The 19,261-nt window shown below is 44.2% G+C and overlaps 1 protein-coding gene across 1 annotated transcript in view; it reads right to left on the reverse strand.

Annotated features, from left to right (window-relative positions):
- LOC146867864 (uncharacterized) overlaps nt 1-19,020 on the reverse strand; it is a 179,653-nt gene extending 160,633 nt beyond the window's left edge. Inside the window, exon 1 of the mRNA XM_085623792.1 lies at nt 18,992-19,020. Coding sequence (XP_085479918.1) covers nt 18,992-18,997 — 6 coding nt within the window. The 5' untranslated portion in view covers nt 18,998-19,020. The remainder of the gene's footprint in view (nt 1-18,991) is intronic.
- Nucleotides 19,021-19,261: the final 241 nt, after the last annotated feature.

Here is a 19,261-nt window from a genome sequence, read left to right on the forward strand (position 1 = left end):
ACAGTTTAATCGCAGCATCTGAATAGTACCCATGACAGACAGTATTTGTAACAGAGTACCGAGCGTTGAAAAGTGTGTATGACTGTAGTGTTACATCTCACAAGGGGATGAGGTACAATTTCCATGATGGAGACAAAACAAGTTGCGAATATCAGCCACACCTCTCTAGGACATCTCTGCACAAATATTAACACATCATCTTATTCCAACTTTTAACGACCATTAGGAAACAAAAATCACAATAAAATATGCCAGGTATGTAGTTCCGTAGTAGGGCAATAAACATAATTCCTTAGAACCTCTCTGCAGAAAAAGTAGGTCATTCGATCAGCTTGGGGTGGCACTCCGTGGAGCAGGAGCCTGATCCATATTAACTGGCAGCACTGAGCCACTTTTTTTTACTTAATGCTGATTCGTATATATTGTCCCCGCAGTTTTCTGCGTTAAAGGGGCGTGCAATGTGTGTTGCGTGGGGTGTTCCTAGCAAGATTCATGGCATTTTGACACTGCCCCAGATTTATGAGAAATCGTAACTCTGAGGCAGAGCCAAAAACGTACGCCTCCTCAGGGAAGGCAAAAGGGAGGCACAACGAGGAGTAATATCTTTATTTCTCCTCGTTTTTCCTTTTTCTATGTGGGCGGCATTCTGCAGCACACAGAGAAAGAGGAAAAGCCTCTTGTGATTGTTTTTGTGCAGGAAGCTTTCCCTTCCTGCACAAAAACAATCATCGCCTCATCGCAGGCTCCCTGGAACCATGGTGCAAAGGTGCCTGCATTGGTGCACAGCAGTCCATTATGCGCAGGGGAAAAGGACAGGAAAAGGACAGGATACGGCGCTTTCCTCCCCATTTTGTTTGCCGTAGGACAGTGCCGCAGGAAGGCCTGCAGCGCTGTCCTACGACAAAGACACATAAATGAGGCCCTATGTTCTTTTGGTCCTCGTGCAGAGCAGCTCCGTGCAGATGGTTGATGTTATGCTTCTACTGTAGAAACAGTCCACATCAGCCTTCTTGTTCACCTCTGCAAAGTACTCACCATGGTAGAGTTGTCCCTCTAAGATAAAGGCGTTGAAGAATAAAGACCTATGCACTTCTATTCTTTCCGTTGTGCAGATTAAGTGCTTACATACCTGTGTAATGCGATAGTTATGTTCACTAATCTCTCCTATGTTAACCTTTGAAGACCATTTGAAAATTTTATATGGCAATGATACATTATTAATGTTTCTACACGAATTCCATATAAACGTATTTGTTTTGATTGTTGTGCAAACGGGCTATTACACAGAAGCAATGCCCCCTGTTCTGTAATGGAGAGCAGGAGTAACTAACACCTTTTATGCAAGGTAGTCAAGTACTAGCAGCTAGAAAGCCATCAACAGCAGCATGACTCCTGGTGAAGTCTTCAGGCCTCTGTCAATTAATGTACTAAGCTGTTGTGCCCGACATATAATCATCCATTATAGTTTGGCGTTACAACAAGCACTGAAAAAGAACATCAGACCTACACAATCAAGATGTATTTTTTACTTTTGGAATTTGAGGTGAATCGCTAAACCGGAACGAAAAATCAAGACGCAGTGTTATGATATAAAAAGGGCTATTCGGGGTATCCAAGAGGGAGTTCTGACCAATGACTGCTCCAATACTGGAGTGCAGTAAAGCAGTGTTTGTTTCAGTTCTAGGTTGGACTGCAATTTCAGGTTCACCCACTGCCTAATTTAGCCTTGTAACTAGGTACGCAAACTGAGGGCATATTTACAAGCCCCTATCACCTTTTTTACAAGGCAGCGTTAAGCTACTTAACGTGGCTTACATCCGCCTTGTAAATAAGGCACACTTTCAAGCTGTACTTAGCGTGAAAGGGGAGGGCAATGGGTGTTGCAGCAGCTGTTCCATTGCAACACCCATTGATTTTGACGTTTCCCCCTATTTACAAGGGCAGCGTAAATAAGCGGCAGTGCCAAAATTAAGACCATGGAAAACCTGGTCTTAAACAGGTGAAACGAGGAGAAATGCTTTATTTCTCCTCGTTTTTGCTGTTTCCATATGTGCTGCATTGTGCAGCACACATAGAAACACCAAAAGGCCATTGATTGTTAATGTGCAGGAAGGTGTCCCTTCCAACACATAAACAATCTTTTTAAAAAAATGACATTTTGTAACTTCTATGTGTGCTGCATTAAGCAGCACACATATTAGTGACAAAACGCCAATCAAAGATTGTTTATGTGACACCTTCCTGCATATAAACAATCTTCCCAACAACGCAGACACACTTGCACTATAGTGCAAGAATGCCTGCGTTGGCGCTAGGCAGCTAAATTTAGCGCCAGGGCAGGGAGAAATGCAGGGCTGCACAATATTGTTGTAAATATGGTGCAGCACTGCATTACAGAAGTGGTGGAGCATGGCGTTAAGCCAAGGAGGCTAACGCCACGCTCCACCACTTCGTTGTAAATATGCCCCTGGATCTGTATTTGTGAATTGCAATGTGCAGGATTCTATCTTGGTTTCAGTGCCATAACAATGAATGAGAAGTCTTTAGAATAAAAAAAACCCTTAACAATAATGCTGTTTAATGTAAATTAAAACTATTACAATCAATGGCATGAAACTGGTTAAAAACAGTAGGTAAAAGAAAACTCCCAATATTTACTAGAAGCACTATACCACCAAAAAGTGTGTCTATATAAAAAGAAAAAAGCGTGGCAAATCCATCAATTCACAATATTTGATTCCCAAACAAGGAAGAGATATAACAATTGTCAGAATATTCAATGGTGCTGTAACTTTATAATAACCAAACATTAAACAGTTAGAAACAATTTGTCATGTCCTTTAGGCTAGTCCTGTCATGTATACCCCTGTTACATACATTGGTCCCATCCACACGACAATAACAGTTCTAAACAGGTGACCTTTTATCTCGTAGCTTGCTCCTGTCTCTTCGACACCAGGCTCTAAGTATTCCATCATAATCCCTGTACCTGACGCACATAAACGTCCCCTGACATGGCAGAATTATTCTGTATAAGGGTCACCACTTTTTTCATCCTTGGCCAACAGCCAGTTGTGCATGATCGCCCTTGATTAGAAAAGCATTGGTGATTGTTTTCAAAACATCCATGATTGTATTAAAAACATATAGATTCTAGAAAAAATCCTCACTCCCCCCTAAAATTAGAGGAGAATTCCTTCCAAGCTGAAACAGGGTCCTGCACGCTGAATCTTCGACACGCAGCGGGCTGACATCCCTTGCGGGGTGTCATCCTCAAAGCCGAGACGGGGTCCTACATTCTCAACTACCAGGTGAGAGGGCTGGTTCATCCCTAGGGATTTCTTAGCTAAACACATATATACATATACATGCTACAGATCTAGTCTAGGTACATTTAGGCAAATTACTTAGGGCGTGCATTTTAGGAATATGCACGTGCTACTGTTTTTATCTGAACTGCTTATGTTCATCTTATTAGCACAATGGTAGAAATGTATCTACTATTTACTATATTGGTGCTAGCAATCTCTTTCGTATGCTTCTGTCTTCTGATTGTCGCAGCACATATGTTTTACACAAGGCTGTCGCTGGACCAATAAATATTTATTGAAACGTCCTAATCACCATCCTGTGTATTTTCTGAGAGAAAGCAAGCAAGAGTGTCTGAGCAAAAAGTACTGTACTGTTTTCCACAATCCCTGAGGAATCAGAGTTGTCATGTTCAGTGGTTTCTAGAGACTACCTACACCACCGTAGAGTACAGGGGGGTGGTAGTGGCACTGTGGAGCTAGCTGGTCTAACGGGTGACATATCCTGTGGGGGTGTTCAGAAACAGTCAGGACACCAACCTCTCAGTTTAGGTCATCCAAAACGCACAGGGCTTGGGGATTCCTAGGAACTACAGGACATGGTGCCGCTAACGTTGGTTTGGTTCTTATATTAACAGTGAAAATCTGAGTAGTTCAGTCGTGCTTTCTCAGAAATCCCTACCCGCACTTTTTCAGAGACGTCTGAAGTGGGAAGGGAATCCGCCTCAGCTTAACAGATATACTCTGTGTATTAGCTGAAGGTTTAGCAAGCTTGTAAGGATAAAAGTTCCCCACATTATGCAAAACCCCTAGTAACTGAAACTTTTTCTCTCCTGAGAAATGACTGAGTCATCGAGTGGTGGATCGGGCTCGGGGGAAGAAGAACTGTCTAGCACTCTTAACATCACAGAGGACTGCAGACATGCAGTAACTATAAAATTATTAGAACACAGCGTACCAGCAACAGGTGGCTGTGATACCTTTGTGATTGAGGCACATGAGGTGTTCGGATCAGAGGTATTCTATTCCTGGGTTCAGTTCCCCCTGCAGATCCGGTGACTAACTTGCACCACACATACATTGTAGATGAACCGACAGATGAATACATTCCATACGAAGACATTAAAGTCCCGTTAACTTACCAGCAACACAGAAACTGGTTTAAAGGTACCCTCCCACACACAACATCTGTCGTGAGACTGGGTCTGCTCAGCATAGAAGGAGCGACCTGGCCGGTCTTAGCAACATACACTCCACACACCGAGATAGATCTACAACCAGTGGATAAAGTCTGTGCAATATACAAAGACATAGTCAGACTATACAGACGAATATATGATGTTCCAACGCAAACAATTACAACGCATGCTTTTACAATGCATTCTTTTACAACGCAACTATCATTACATCGCATGATTTTACAACGCATGCCATTACAACACATTTTTAAAAACTACCATTACAACGCATTCCATTACAATGCATGCCATTACAAAGCATACCATTACAATGCAAAATATGTTTAGGGCAACAGTATGGTGAGTGTTGGATAGTGTAGGGGTAAATATTACTATTCCCACTCCAGTGAGCGCAACAGTGGGATAAGTGTTGTATAGTGTAGGGGTAAAAATTACTATTCCCACTGAAGTGAGTGCAACAGTAGGGTACATGTTGGATAGTGTGGGGGTAAAAATTACTATTCCAACCTTCCCCTAAAACCCATCCCCACCCTAAAACTAAAAAATCTCTATTACTTACCTTATAATGCGTTGTAATGGCATGTGTTGTAATGGTGTGCATTGTAATGGTGTGCGTTGTAATGGCATGCATTGTAGTGACATGTGTTGTAATGGAATGCATTGTAATGGCATGCGATGTAAAGGCAGTTGCGCTGTAACAGCTGCGTTGTAAAAGTAGTGCAATGTAATGACTGCGTTGTAATGGATGTTTCCCATACAGACACATCATCCAGTTCGTCATGCGATTGTTAACAGTCCAACCTGTGAAAAATGCCCCAGCTGGTCCACATCAGACCACACCTATAATTAATCCACAGGCACTGAAATCAGTATTAGGGACAATTCCTTCCAAACGAGAGCAAATTCCATTCTGGATTGCAAAACAATTGAACAGCTGGCAGCAGTATTTCCCCATACGGATCCGCAGGAAAAACATAGAATGTTAACTATTTGCTTGTCAATAGGGATGGTTCCCTCGATTGAGGATTGTACCACTTGGGGAACAATCTTTTCTGCCGTTTACGTCAGAGAACATTGTAACCCTTCCTTAGCAGTCATTTCAGAAGTAGTAAAACAGATACAGAATGAGTACCGGGAAGGACCTTTGGGTAATTTTGCCCAAGTCTCTGCAATCATGCTGAGCAACATAACGGGGAAGGCAGCAGCAATGGCCATACACAGCCACCTAAGGGAAGCAGCTCCTATCAATAGGGAGCGAGAATTACCAAAAATGATCGAAGAAACCTATGCTGCATTAGGTACAGATTATTTCGGAACCAAAACAGGGAAGCTACAAATGGTGGGTAGTCCCGACAAAGACAACTCAAAGCAATCACCCACTTCTTCTAAAAAGAAATGCGAAAACAAAAATTCTAAAAATAACAATTCAGAAAAGAGTTCATGATCGAGAGATGGGTGTCCCCAACAGGAGTCTTCTGAAAAGAGGTATAACCTTAGGAATCGTGATAACAGGAAACCTGACAGGTATCAGGACCCTGATACATGTTCCTTTAGTTTTTTCCAGGGTTAATCAAAAAACTCGCAGAGGGACAGGTGATCAGAACAAAAGCAAGAAGATCAACCAAAGATAAAAAGGGAAACACATCGAAATTCAGATTATATTATCAAACAGGAGGAACGGATGGGAACAATGTACTGTTTTCCACGAGGCTGAGGAATCAGGGTTGTCATGTTCAGTAGTTGCCACAGACTACCTACACCACTGTAGAGTACAAGGGGGGGTGGCTGTGGCACTGTAGAGCTAGCTGGTCTAATGGGTGACATATCCTGTGGGGTTGTCTGGAAACGGTCAGGACACCAAGCCCCCAGTTTAGGTCATCCAAAATACGCAGGTCCTGGGGATTCCTAGGAACTACATGACAAACTGGAATCTCATTATACTGACTAAGGACCTGATTATGAGTTTGGCGGTCCTGGAGCAGCCCGCCATGCCAGCACCCCCTCCAAGACCACCAAACTCGACCGCTGGCAGCCCACCAGATTATGAGTAATGTCGTGGTCTGGTGGGCAGTCCTTTGAAGTTCCCGCAGGGATGCCTATTAAAAAGGTACTGCAATGGGAGTGCCAAAGCCCGTAACTTCACGATATGGACTGTAAAGTCCATGCTGTGCAGCAAAGGAGGTGACTGCACACAAGAGGGCACAACATGTGCTCCCCTGCAGGCACCCAATGGCCCTGAGGCTACAGGGGGGCCTGTAGAGACCCCTTTGTTTCCTCACTGCCACTATTTTCATGGTGGCCTCACAGCTGTGCTGGTGAGGAAACTCATAACATGCTCTGCAGTGTCACAGTGGCACCGCCAGCATATTAGGGCCTCTGACCACCACACCACCACCCCGGGATCCATGATCCCCGGTGGTTGCGGTAGTCCTGTGGTGGTCCCACCAATGTATTCATGATATGGCAGGTGGACAGCCAGTCTGGTGGTCCAGGGACCGCCATCACGGATTTGGCGGTACGAAGGATCGTCAAACTTGCAATCAGGCCTTTAATATGCCATAACCATTTAAATCAATGTCATTCAATGAGTTCACAATATTTGAATACTTCAAAGAGAACAATATTGCGGCGGGTTCAGTAATGTTAGGACTGACAGAGATAAAGACGGATCGTGTGATACTTGGTGGATGGAATCAGGTCACTGGAATCAATATCCATACTAACTATGTTCCAAGGGAATCAGTTCGAAGTATTTGGTTTCCAAGCAGAGGGGAGGTGTCGATTTTTGCCAGGATGCTCCCAAAAATAATCCCTTAACTGAGGCAGTGCAGGTTCTAATCCCCAATCTTTGGAAGGCTGTAAATTATAAACTTTTTCCTTTACCAAGCAGGGAATGGCAGCAGCAGCAGATGTGGGCCAAACCTTCCTGGCAAAGATGACAGAATCTACCGACATCAGATGTTCTTAAGTTTACCAATGTTGCAGTGTCTCTCCAATATCAAACAGACCAAAATGGAGTTCGGCGTAAGCTTTCGTGTATGTCATTAAAGATCTATCGACCAAGTAGGACTGTAATCTATCTTTGCAATAAGAGGTTAATAATACTCCATAAGGACCCAGGCATTGACAAGATTTTAAATCAGAATTAAAGGAAACGGTGCACATTTGTTTCTTTAAGATTTGTTTTAAAAAACAGCCATAAGAAATCACTTTCCCCGGCTGGTTGCATTTTTAAATTGTTTAATTCTCACTGACGCTTGCATAGATGATTACATACACTTGTTTGTTCATCTTTTTCAAGTTGGTCCCACAGCAGAGATTTTCAAGAACCTTGCTTTGCAGTTTTTAATATATAACAAAAGCTAATGATGCACAAATCTTTCAGGAGTAGCTTTTTAATCAGACATAATCCAGGGATACCGGCGCGTGCGATGTAGAAGTTGGTAAAGCAAATATGCCCCTGGTTAAATTCCATTGCATTAAATCAAGCCATGCCATTTGGGGGGTTGAAATACTTTACAGCCAGAGTTTAAAGCAAGCATACATTTTATATCCAACAACGGCTTCATCGAAGCACCAGACAAATCATTAGAGAGGTTTAGCACAGCAAACATGAATGCTTTGGATTTTAACTTTAATATTGCTCGATGACGTGCTAGACTCAACGTGCCATGAAACAGAATTCCTAATTACTTATAATGCCTGGCCCTCTTAATGAGCTCTCCAATAAGTTACAATGTTTTTAATGATTGTTCATTCCCAAAGACTAGGGGCCTGATTGCGATCTTGCTGGACAGGGTTACTCCATCACAAACGTGACAGATATCCTGTCCTCCAAATTACAACTCCATTATGTCCTATGGAACTCGTAATATGGCAGAAGGGATAATCGTCACGATTGCGATGGAGTATCCCATCCATCAAGATCATAATAAGGCACTAGGACTTTTGATTTCTCCTATTTAATACTCAGGCTGTTGTCTGTGCAATAATTTACGAGGCAATCTAAGGAGTGCTGTGGGCCCATGCTAGTTCTCGCGACACAAGAGCATGAGCATCACCACCCCTCACAATTTCAGAGGGCAGACCCTAGAGTTAAAGAGAGATGACAGTGTCTGAGATGTAGGACAGAGCAGTGACAGCCACCACCAGACAAAAGTGGTGAGGTAGGGTACAGGGGAGTGGGAGTGGGCGGATTAGAGGGATGGGGAATTTAGGGGAAAATAATCATTTTGAAAACGTATCTTTTGCTACCTCTGACAGCCGCCTCAGTGATTCTCTCCCAGCAGTCTCTGGGAAAGCAGTGGATCCCCACCCAATCCAGATGCTGCTCTCATGGTATGAGAGCAGCGCCGGGATTGGTCTGAGTGACCTGGCCTACCACTTAGCCAGAACAACACAGCTGGGTTGGAGAAACAGAAGTGTGCATGTCTGTTTCGCTGGCCTAAGACAGCTGGCCAGACTGACATGCACACTTCTAAGTGCCCACAACTCTTCCCTGTCATGCATGCCTATGCCAGAGCCAGTCAAAGAAAAATTTAATTGTATTGTTTTATTATCACTTTATTTTTCTGTGATTCCCTCTGACGAGTGGGGCGATGATTCTCCGCCATTAAGGAGGAGCTGCCAGTGGGATAAAACCTTCTCCTAAGGCCCCCCTATGCATGTGTAGTTTTGAGGCTAAAGATTCTTTATTACCTAAGTTTACTTGGATCCAGTTATCAGTGGAGAGGGCTAGTAACACTTTCAACAATTTTGGGTCAATTCCCCAGGCATTCAACTTTTGCCATAGCTTGTTTCTTTCAATACAATTGAACACTGTTTTAAAGTCTATGAAACAGGCATCGAATTTCAATGTTTTAGGTTTTACATAATAATTTAACAATGTTGATAGTACCATAATGGATTTAATAGTACCACTGTTTCCATTTTATCTGGTTTGATACCAAGGAATCAGGCTATATTTGTCAGACCAAACCTTTAGCTCATTTCGCAGTAGACACTCATAAAACATGGCTTCAGCACCATCATCATTCTGTAATTGCCTGGATTTGTCTGCTGAACCCTTCTTATGCAATGGGCATAGGATAAAGCCCTTTCAGGAGGATAGACAGGTGCTGGTATGAAAACATTAATTAAATAATAGAGTTAGCCAATATGCCAAATTATTCCTGTCCATCTTGAAAATCTTAGTAGGGATGCTGTTTGATCCAGGGGCTCCATCAGATCTTCCTTTCTCTATGAAGTCTATTTCTCATTTCTCCATACACTAGTTACCAGCACAACAGTTCTGTACAGAATCTATCATGGGTTACTTCTGACTGGGTGTATGAGTGCAGCAAGTGAAGCATTAGGGAAGAGGTCATTCCATATTCTGGAAGACTTTGACTGTACAAAAAGGATACATAATTTTCTCAGCCACACGTCCAATAGTTTTACCAACTTTTGGTTTATTATCAAACGCAAGTATGTTCATATATTGCCAACATTTCTTATGGTATCTATACCTACATATCTCAAATAACGTTACCCAACCATCCTCCTCCTTCTTCTTCTCACATTTGGCTTCCCATAGGTGTTTGTTATACTCTTCTATTAGGTTCTTTAATTTTATGTGAGAAAGCTGTATTGTCTTTAAATAGCATGATCTGCCATGAAAGATGATTAAGAACGCTTTTGCAAGTTTACATTTTTGAATCCCATGTATTATTCATTTCCTTACTGAAGAACCTAGGGGATACATTGGTACTTCCTTTATCCATGTAATTAATAAAGGAACTCACAATGACTAACCAAGCATCTGCATGGATTTCTGCTAATGGTGATTGAATCTGTGATTTTCCTAGAGCAGTTGAGTCAAGCACTTGCTAGTCCAACATTTGTTCTGGCATTCTTAAATTCCATTTGATCATTTTCAAGTTCCATTCATCTGGTAAATTACCTAATTCTTGAGGTGTATTTTTTATACTTAAATCTAATTTGATGGTGACCATTTGCAGGAAATGGTCCCTTTTATGTCTCTCTAGGATTGAAAAGTTCTCAATGGAATGAAAAAGGGAGAGTGCTACAGAAGTATAAGCCAAACTTGTTGCTTTATATTTGGTAATTCTTGTACACCTAGGGGGTATTCTCAAGAACGTGTGATAATCATCGCAAAATTAGCTTAACGCACCTCTTCACATCGCATTCTATCGCGGGAAAATAACACCGTGGTAATGTGGTATTCCCAAGCTGGTGGTACCATGCAATAGGCTCACGATAACGCATCAAATGTCCGCACTAAAATCAATGCAACTCCGCAAAAATGCGACACACCAATGCGAAAAAAGTAGCAATGCCCCAAATCGTGATACAAAAATCAGCAACAACCAGCCACAGGCCTGCAATTCCCACGCGTCATGCGGGAAAATGCACTATAAAAGCCCCAAAAAAACACCAATACCAAATCAAACTGCATAGCATCATGGATGCACCTGGACCAAGTGCAGAAGACAACCCGAACCCCAAAAGCCCCACGGAGGACCAGCCAGGAACCCTTGGGTCGGGGAAGGGCAAGGAGAAGCAGAAGACGGGGTTCAGTCCGCAGGAAGACCGGCTCATCGTCATGGAGGTGATAGAACACTACCAACAACTGTACATCACCTCCACTGTAACAGTGGCAACACAAACGGAAATATGACAGTCCATTGTCACCAACGTGAATGCAGTCGGAGTATCGAGGAGGTAATGGAGGAGGTCAAGAGGCGCTGGTATGAAGTGCACAGCCAAACCAAGGAGAAACTTGCTGCCAACAGGAAGGCAGCAAAGGCGACTGGAGGTGGGAGTCCTGTGCAACAGGAGGAGCTGGATGAGCTGGAGGAAATGGTGTCCGCAGTCATCAGTGTGGAGACGGTGGCAGGAGTTGGGGGTCTGGACACAGCTCAATATGACCTGACCCAACAGCAACAGGGTGAGTAACGACCAGGGACTGGGGGGACGGAGGGAGATGGGCACAATGGCACACATGCACAATAATGAGCAGCACACTGCACACCCACAATGAGGGTGGAACATGTCCCTGATACCCTTGGCACACTGCAGCACACATAGAAACACCAAGTAGGCCCTCGTCCACAATGTGCACAAATGGGCCCCCCTCCATATCACCGATTTCCCAACCTACCCATGCACATGTGCTGAATACAGAAAAGCAGCGGTTCTGTGAGCCACACGGACAATGCAAGTGACACTGCATGACAGATAGCATGGCTGCAGTCACAATACATGACATGGTGCACGAGACGACTTTGAGGTGGCTGAGTGTGGACCACATACGTAAAGGAGCAGGTCACACTCTGACACATCCACGTGCACCTACAACCCATGACGTCAAAAACACATCTGCAGTCAAACAATGCACAAGAGTACAAAAAATGACCAAGAGCACAAAAGACCCAAGACGCAAACATCCCATTACCCGAAAAGCACACAAGTCAAAGGCACTCTGACTCAAAGAGATAAGGGGCTGCAAAATCAGAGATGAAGGGGAGATTCGCCAATAATGCAGCACACACACATAGCAAGCACTGTACACCAACATTGACGACAATTTTGTACAAAGTGCAACCCTTCCACCACAGGACAGAGGACACAACTGGTGCCACCCGTGCGTAATAACTGGCCAATCACATCTGGCATTGCATGACACTTTGAGATGATAATGTACAAATACAACCTCACATCCATCATGTAGTCGAAATGTCCACTGTCTCCCATCAAATAGCCAGCGTCACTAAAACAGCCAAAATGTACACTGTCATGCAGTCTGAATGTAAACATCTCCAATGCGTGAACATACATGGAACACACTGTTAACCTGCATCTCCCCGTTACATTTCAGAGGGACAATCAACACCTCCTGAAGAGCAGACCACACATCTCTACAGTGATGATGAAGAGGACACCCTGCACATTTGCCCAGACACCCTCCAATGGCTCCTGGACAGTATCTGCACACCAACCCCAGCAGCAGCGCAGCCTAGCTGCATCGCCTTGACACCACTCCCTGCACAGACTACACAGCAGGAAGCACACACCACCACGGCTGGCTCAATGGACCCCCACGACCAACACATGGAATTCCAACACCGTGTGTTAGGGTGCCAGGAGAAGATGGCTGATCAGCTGCGGGTGGGGTTTGACCTCATGGCAGCCAAACTCGATGCCATACGTAGGTGTCTGAGTCCCAACAGGGACCACTTACAGTCCCTAACGGACACCCACTGTCAGCACCATGCTCACCAACAATCCTTGGCTGACCTCGCTGGGGCCATTACTTGGATACAAGAACTGTCCAGTCAGACAGGCTCCAGCGATGACAGCACAGAGTTGGCACAGATGCGGAGGACAATGGAGACCATGGAGCCGATGCAGGCTGGAAGTAGGGCTGCCACGGCTGAACACCAGCGAGATGTAGCTGGGATCTTCCATGCCTTGCAGATACTCATCTTGCCATTGCTGCCACAGAGCCTGTCCCAGATAAATGCTGCTGGAACTATGACACACACATCTCTGCCCCCTGATGTGTCATTGGCACACAGTGATGCAGCCCTATCACCTCCGCCCCCTGATGTGTCAGTGGCACACTGTGATGCAGCGATAACACCACTACACACACCTGACACACTGGACACAGAAGACATCTCAGAGGAGTAAGATGTGGAGGGTAATGACTGTGTGAGGAAGGAGGCAGTAGCATCTGTACCTGCCACCTGGCCTGTCCCTGCCTGGTTCAGCCCAATGCATCATGGCCTGGAACAACACCCCCCACTGTCCCCCAGAACACTCAGTGACATTCACCTGGACCCCAACATGGCCTGCCATATCTGCTCTGGTACCAATGACACGGCAATCCGGCTGCGAACTGAACTCTTCCTCTTCAGATTAACCTTGCATTCCCTCAAGGACTCTGGTTGGCCCACCACTGGGCAACCATGTTATGTGTGCTTAAACTGGCCATGTACCCATCTAGCTCCAACACTCCCCAGAATGTGAATAAAACATTCCAAATCACACAGATGTGTTGTGTCTATGTTCACTCACATATACAAGTATGGATGAATGTAGGGACATTGATTGCACAAAAAGACACACCCTGGTAAATGTCATGTATGTGCATGGTTGACCCTGACCCACATGGCCAATTAGATGACTGTGAAGGTGTGAACTAGCTGTGGCCTCATTGCACATGAACAACAATCTCACAACCCCCCAACGTAGCCCCACATCCATGTGTCATATAGGGCTGTGTGTGGAAATGTCAAAATCGGTCGCACACCTGCAGTAGTGTCCCCCCTCGCATGTGGCTAGAGAATATCTCTTTGCATGACCTACTCACATACATCAGTGTGGACACAGTCAGCTTTAATGGATCACATTGATCCACATGGCAAGAAGTTGGACACCATACTCACATTGCTGAAGACACATAAGAGCACAGGTCTACCAGCAACTATCCCAAACAGTATGTCTGGCTCACAGAGGTGGAGCTGCCAATATGGATTCACCACCAATGTACATGCGGCAGTCTGTCCCTCCCTGTGTACGGACAATGCTTATTGAGGCACAGGATTTGTCATACTAATCAACACTCATCACAGTTGTACATTGGTGAAGTTGCATAGGCTTTATTAGCATGTGCATGTCAGTACAGACAATAAATGGGCCACAAAAGGCAGGCAAATGCTTAAGTGTAACGCCCTGAACGTCTCAGGATCGTTTAACAGACACGACAATGAGGACGCAACCACTTGTGAAGGGTTAGTTCTTTTAATGAAGGCAAATAAAATACAAAGAACAAACAAAAGTTATAGTCACTGGAATCCTCCAGGCTAAGTACGTTACCAGCCCACAGCACGGATGGTCCTAACCGTCCTCTGCATATACGCCGATCCCGGCGTATGCCAACAGAGGGCAGAAATGAAATGGCCGACAATGCCAATCGGTAGGCTGTGAGGGGCACGAAGAGTGTTGGGGAGAATCGAGGAGTCAGGGAAACACCCAGCCGGGGTCTCTACCTGAAGGAAGCAGCCGCTCAACCTCTTCCTCAGACTGCACCGGGACGCGGAGTCACCTCCTGGTGATGCGTCACCGATACCCCAATCACAAGCAAGAAGATTGAACCGAGAGCAGCCGCTCGATCGATCCTGTGGACTTCCGAGTCTGTAACGCGGCAAACACCTCCTGGTGTGCGTTACAGCTGGCAGTCCCTGTGTCTCTGGTCGGGCTGGGAGTTACGACTCCAACCAGCAAAAGCGCCACTGCGCTTGGACTCAGCCGAGTCAAAAAGCGAAGCTCAATGGTTGACCGGTAGAGCTTCCGGGTCCTTCACAGGTGACGATGGGGCAAGACACGGCCCAGGGAGTAACGACTCGACCTACCTCCGTTCTTGCCTTACTGGAGCACCACTCCGGAACACTGCTCTTCACGAAGCAGGTACGTCGGTGTAAACACAATATCCGACAGCCTTGTACCTCCCGGTTCCTCCCTTTATAGGGCGTGTTTTCCTTGAGTTATGTAACAGCTCTCCTGTTTACATAAGGGCGTGTTTCCCTTGAGTTATGTAACAGCTCTCCTGTTTACATAAGGGCGTGTTTCCCTTGAGTTATGTAACAGCTCTCCTGTTTACATAAGGGCGTGTTTCCCTTGAGTTATGTAACAGCTCTCCTGTTTACATAAGGGCGTGTTTCCCTTGAGTTATGTAACAGCTCTCCTGTTTACATAACCTCTCAACCGCTAAGCATCCTGGGAGATGTAGTCCGTTTTCGCTGGTTACCGTTTTCCTCCCCTCGTATGACAGGAATTCTTGACATTAAGACACTTACAGGCAGAATGGGAATGTGTCGAGGTGCAAGAAATGGGGATGCAAAAATGAACACATATCCTTACGGATGGCAACGGTCTCAGCCCACCTTGCCTTGCTGGTCGAGTCATGCGATGTTTGGCGTCTAATCATTGTCCCATGTCCGGGGACATGACTCACAGCCCATGGGATCTGCATGGGGCTGTACCACCGGACTGCGCCGACTGTGTGCTATGCTGACAGTGAGCAGGTGAAAGGGACCAACAAGCTCAAATGTCGTGCAACATTGCCGTGTGTAGTCTCCCTCCAGCAGTATGTCAGATTTAGGAACGTTGCCTGACGACGCTATGCAGCTCCGCCCATGGGGCTGCATCACCTTGCACAGGTGACAACACACGTAGGTGCACGCACATGCATTGTGAGTACGGGCGAAAGCATACATGTCCACTGTTTTCCTGGGATGTGTGACCATTCCTCCACGATGCAACACAGTGTTGGGACCAGTGCTCTGGCTGTCAATCAGTTGTGGCTGCAGGAAGGTAGTTACTCGTCCATGAATGCGAGCGCAACTTCATAGGCAATCAGTTCCAGAAGTACGTCATTTTCGAGTTCAAGGAACACAAGGGAGAGCCAATCCATTAACTGGTCTGGACAGATGTGCTCCTTCCACGACATTTCACCAATCCACAACACAGCCCAATAAGGGAGCGCCTTGATGTGGTCACTGCACACGATGACTTGTGCAATCACCCATCTACTACTGCCAGCACATACGCCACAGATCAGGGTGTCCCATGCACGGGTATCCCGGTTGCACTCCTGTTCATGGGCCAACAGGGGGCGCACACACAAGTCATAATCCAGTTCAGCTACCGTTGTGTTGGATAGGCTGACTTCCATGGGCCACTTGAATGTGCATGATCGACAGTGTAACCATGGCTGGACGTATGTGACGTATGTGTAGGAAAGTCCATTACTCTCATCACTCAATAATCACCACGGCAAAGGAGTGTGTAAAGAGAGATGTTTAATTCATCGTCCAAGAACAAAGTTAACGTAAGCTGAACTCTCCCCCACAACCCGTTAACCACCTGCCAAGAACCCCGCTTGAACATAAACAACTTGACAATAGCGTGACAGCCACGAGCAGATAGCAGAACACACACGTGACTGCCATGTACATATGAAACACATCTTCCCCCTTTATTTATTTTTCCAAATCTCAACCCATACCATAATCCTTGAACTTCTCTGGTAAATGATGTTCACGCATACTCCTGGTGGAATTACTCCTATTGCCAAAATGACAATGGTCCTGCTTGCTAAAATCACCACCATACTCAACATATGAGGATACATTCCTGCTTGTATCTTTAAATGATTGGACACTTCCCTTGAAAACAGAAATCCTGTTGAAGTTCCAAACACTTCTACCCCCAATTCTCACAGCATTATTGAAAACTTCTATGACTTTCTTGGGATCTGACCAGCATTGAGAACCCTTAGAGACACATTCTTTTTTTTTAAGTGGACCAAATCACCAACTACAATTCTTTGTGTGCTCGCTGTACCTCTTTTCCTATCCATGATTTGTTTCATCTTCTCTTTATACTCACTAACTCTGTGTCTAACTAATTCATAGTCAATCACTGTTGTGTTGTTATCCTCACCCACATTTTTTTTTAACCACCAAGGAACCAACCTAGTACTTGGCTTACGTCCCCTTAGAATTTCAAATGGACTAACCAGGGTGACTGAATTAGGAGAGGTCCTATATGCTAACAACATAGACTGCAAAGCATTGCACCATTTAAGACCTCCCTTAGTAGATACTTGGATAGCTTCCTTCACCACACAATTAAAACGCTCAACTTGACCATTAGCCTCGAGATGGAACACAGCTATTCTTCTACGAGTTATTCCACATTTCTCCATGAAGTATTCCATTTCCCTACTGATAAATTGAGGACCGTTTTCTGTGACAATTTCTTGTGGAATGCCTTCTCTACAAAAAATATTATCAAGAAATTCAATTACACTCTGTGAAGTAACCTCGTTAACCATTTTGACCTCTGGCTATTTTGAATAATAGTCTATGAGGACAATACCAAAACTTTCTCTTTTTGGTAAGACATGAAATGGACCAATGATGTCCAACCCTAATTTCCTCCATGGACCCACAGGAAATTCCACAGGATGAGATTCAGCATGCAAAACAACAGCTGACTTGTCACTGTTTGATCATTTGGGACAGAAACGTACAAAATGCTCAACGGAAACAGCTATTCCAGGCCACCATATCGATTCCCTGATCCGTCTTCTAGTGAAAGAAATACCCAAGTATCCCTCGTGAGCAATTTCCATAATAACGTCCCTCAAGGCAAACGGAGGGCTAATTTTATCATCACTCATGACTAACCCATTTTCAATTGCCAATTCATTCTGAATCTTTGAGAAACTCATCATGTCTCCTGACAACTTCCTTTGTTCAGGCCAACCTTGCAGAATGTACTTTTTTATGGTTTTTAACTCAACATCCTTTTCCATTTCCGACAACCACACTTCCTCGCAGAAATTGGGTCTTTCACCATGAATTAAATTTACGTCACGAGAGGAGAAAGGCACTTCACAATCATCCTCCTGACATATTTCATCACAAACAATAGGTAAACTGGACATGCAATCGGCGTGCATATTCGCCTTACCTTGAACATACTCAATCTGGAAACGGAAAGATTGTAATCTTGAAGATAGCCTAGCTAACCGTGCAAGCATGGACCTCCACCAGGTGACATTAAAAAAACAAGCGGCTTATGATCGATTTTGTTGATAAACTCAGTACCCCATAGAAAACTTCTAAAATGTTCAGCCCCCCACACACAGGCAAGTAGTTCCCTTTCTATTACAAAATAGTTTTTCTCAGCTTCTATTAATGCTCTGGAAGCATAAGCTACAATCCATTCATTTTCATTGTCCTTCTGAATTAACACACCGCCCAACCCCAAATAACTTGCATCAACCATAACAATGCATTTTTTTCCACAAACAAAGGGTTTTAAACATGGTGCAATTACAATACATTTTTTCAAATTTTCTTCAATAATATGCCACTTGATAAATTAAAGTACCTTGTAGACAAACGGTGTGTGTGTCATCCTTCTTCTATAAGGAAACCATCGGTGACACAGACACCGTGTGTCTACAAGGTACTTTTATTCATCAAGTGGCATATTTTTGAAGAAAATTCGTAGTGACATTCACAATGTCACTGTGATACAAATTCAATTAACACATTTATTTTGCTGGTTTAAAGAAATTATAGTGTGTTTCATTTTTAATGCATTATCTCGCAATAAGCTCATCTTTCATCACTTATTTTTTTTAAATATATTTTCAAGTTTATTTAATAAGGATATTCTCATTACTTAAATCATGCTATTTATCACTTACAATGTCTGGTATTGTTCCTCCACCTCCCTTTCTCTCCTCTTCTGGAGAGCCTCCAATGGTATGGGAAGTTTGGGAACCTGTTTTCCTAGCCTATGTGGAAGTTTTAGAAGCAGATGATTGTGAACCTGAAAGGAAATTGTCATTGTTGAAACATTGCTTAGGGGGTTTTGGTTTAAAAGAGTTTAAAACCTTACCTGCATTAGTCAATCCCGGGAGAATTAATGTTTACCAGTACGCTTCTTCTCAACTCAACATTCGCTTTGGAAAAAAAAATAACAGTCATGGAAAGATTCATTTTCTACTCGCGCAAACAACAACCAGATGAATCGATTGAGGACTACGTGTCAGCACTAAGATCTTTGGCAGTTTCTAGCGATTTTGAACATATATCATACGAACAAGTCTTAAGAGACCAAATACTAATGAGAACAAACAGTAAGAAAGTTCAAGAAAAACTATGGTCT

Source organism: Triturus cristatus, chromosome 1_2, assembly GCF_964204655.1.
Source record: "Triturus cristatus chromosome 1_2, aTriCri1.1, whole genome shotgun sequence".
NCBI classification, from domain to species: Eukaryota; Metazoa; Chordata; class Amphibia; order Caudata; family Salamandridae; genus Triturus; species Triturus cristatus.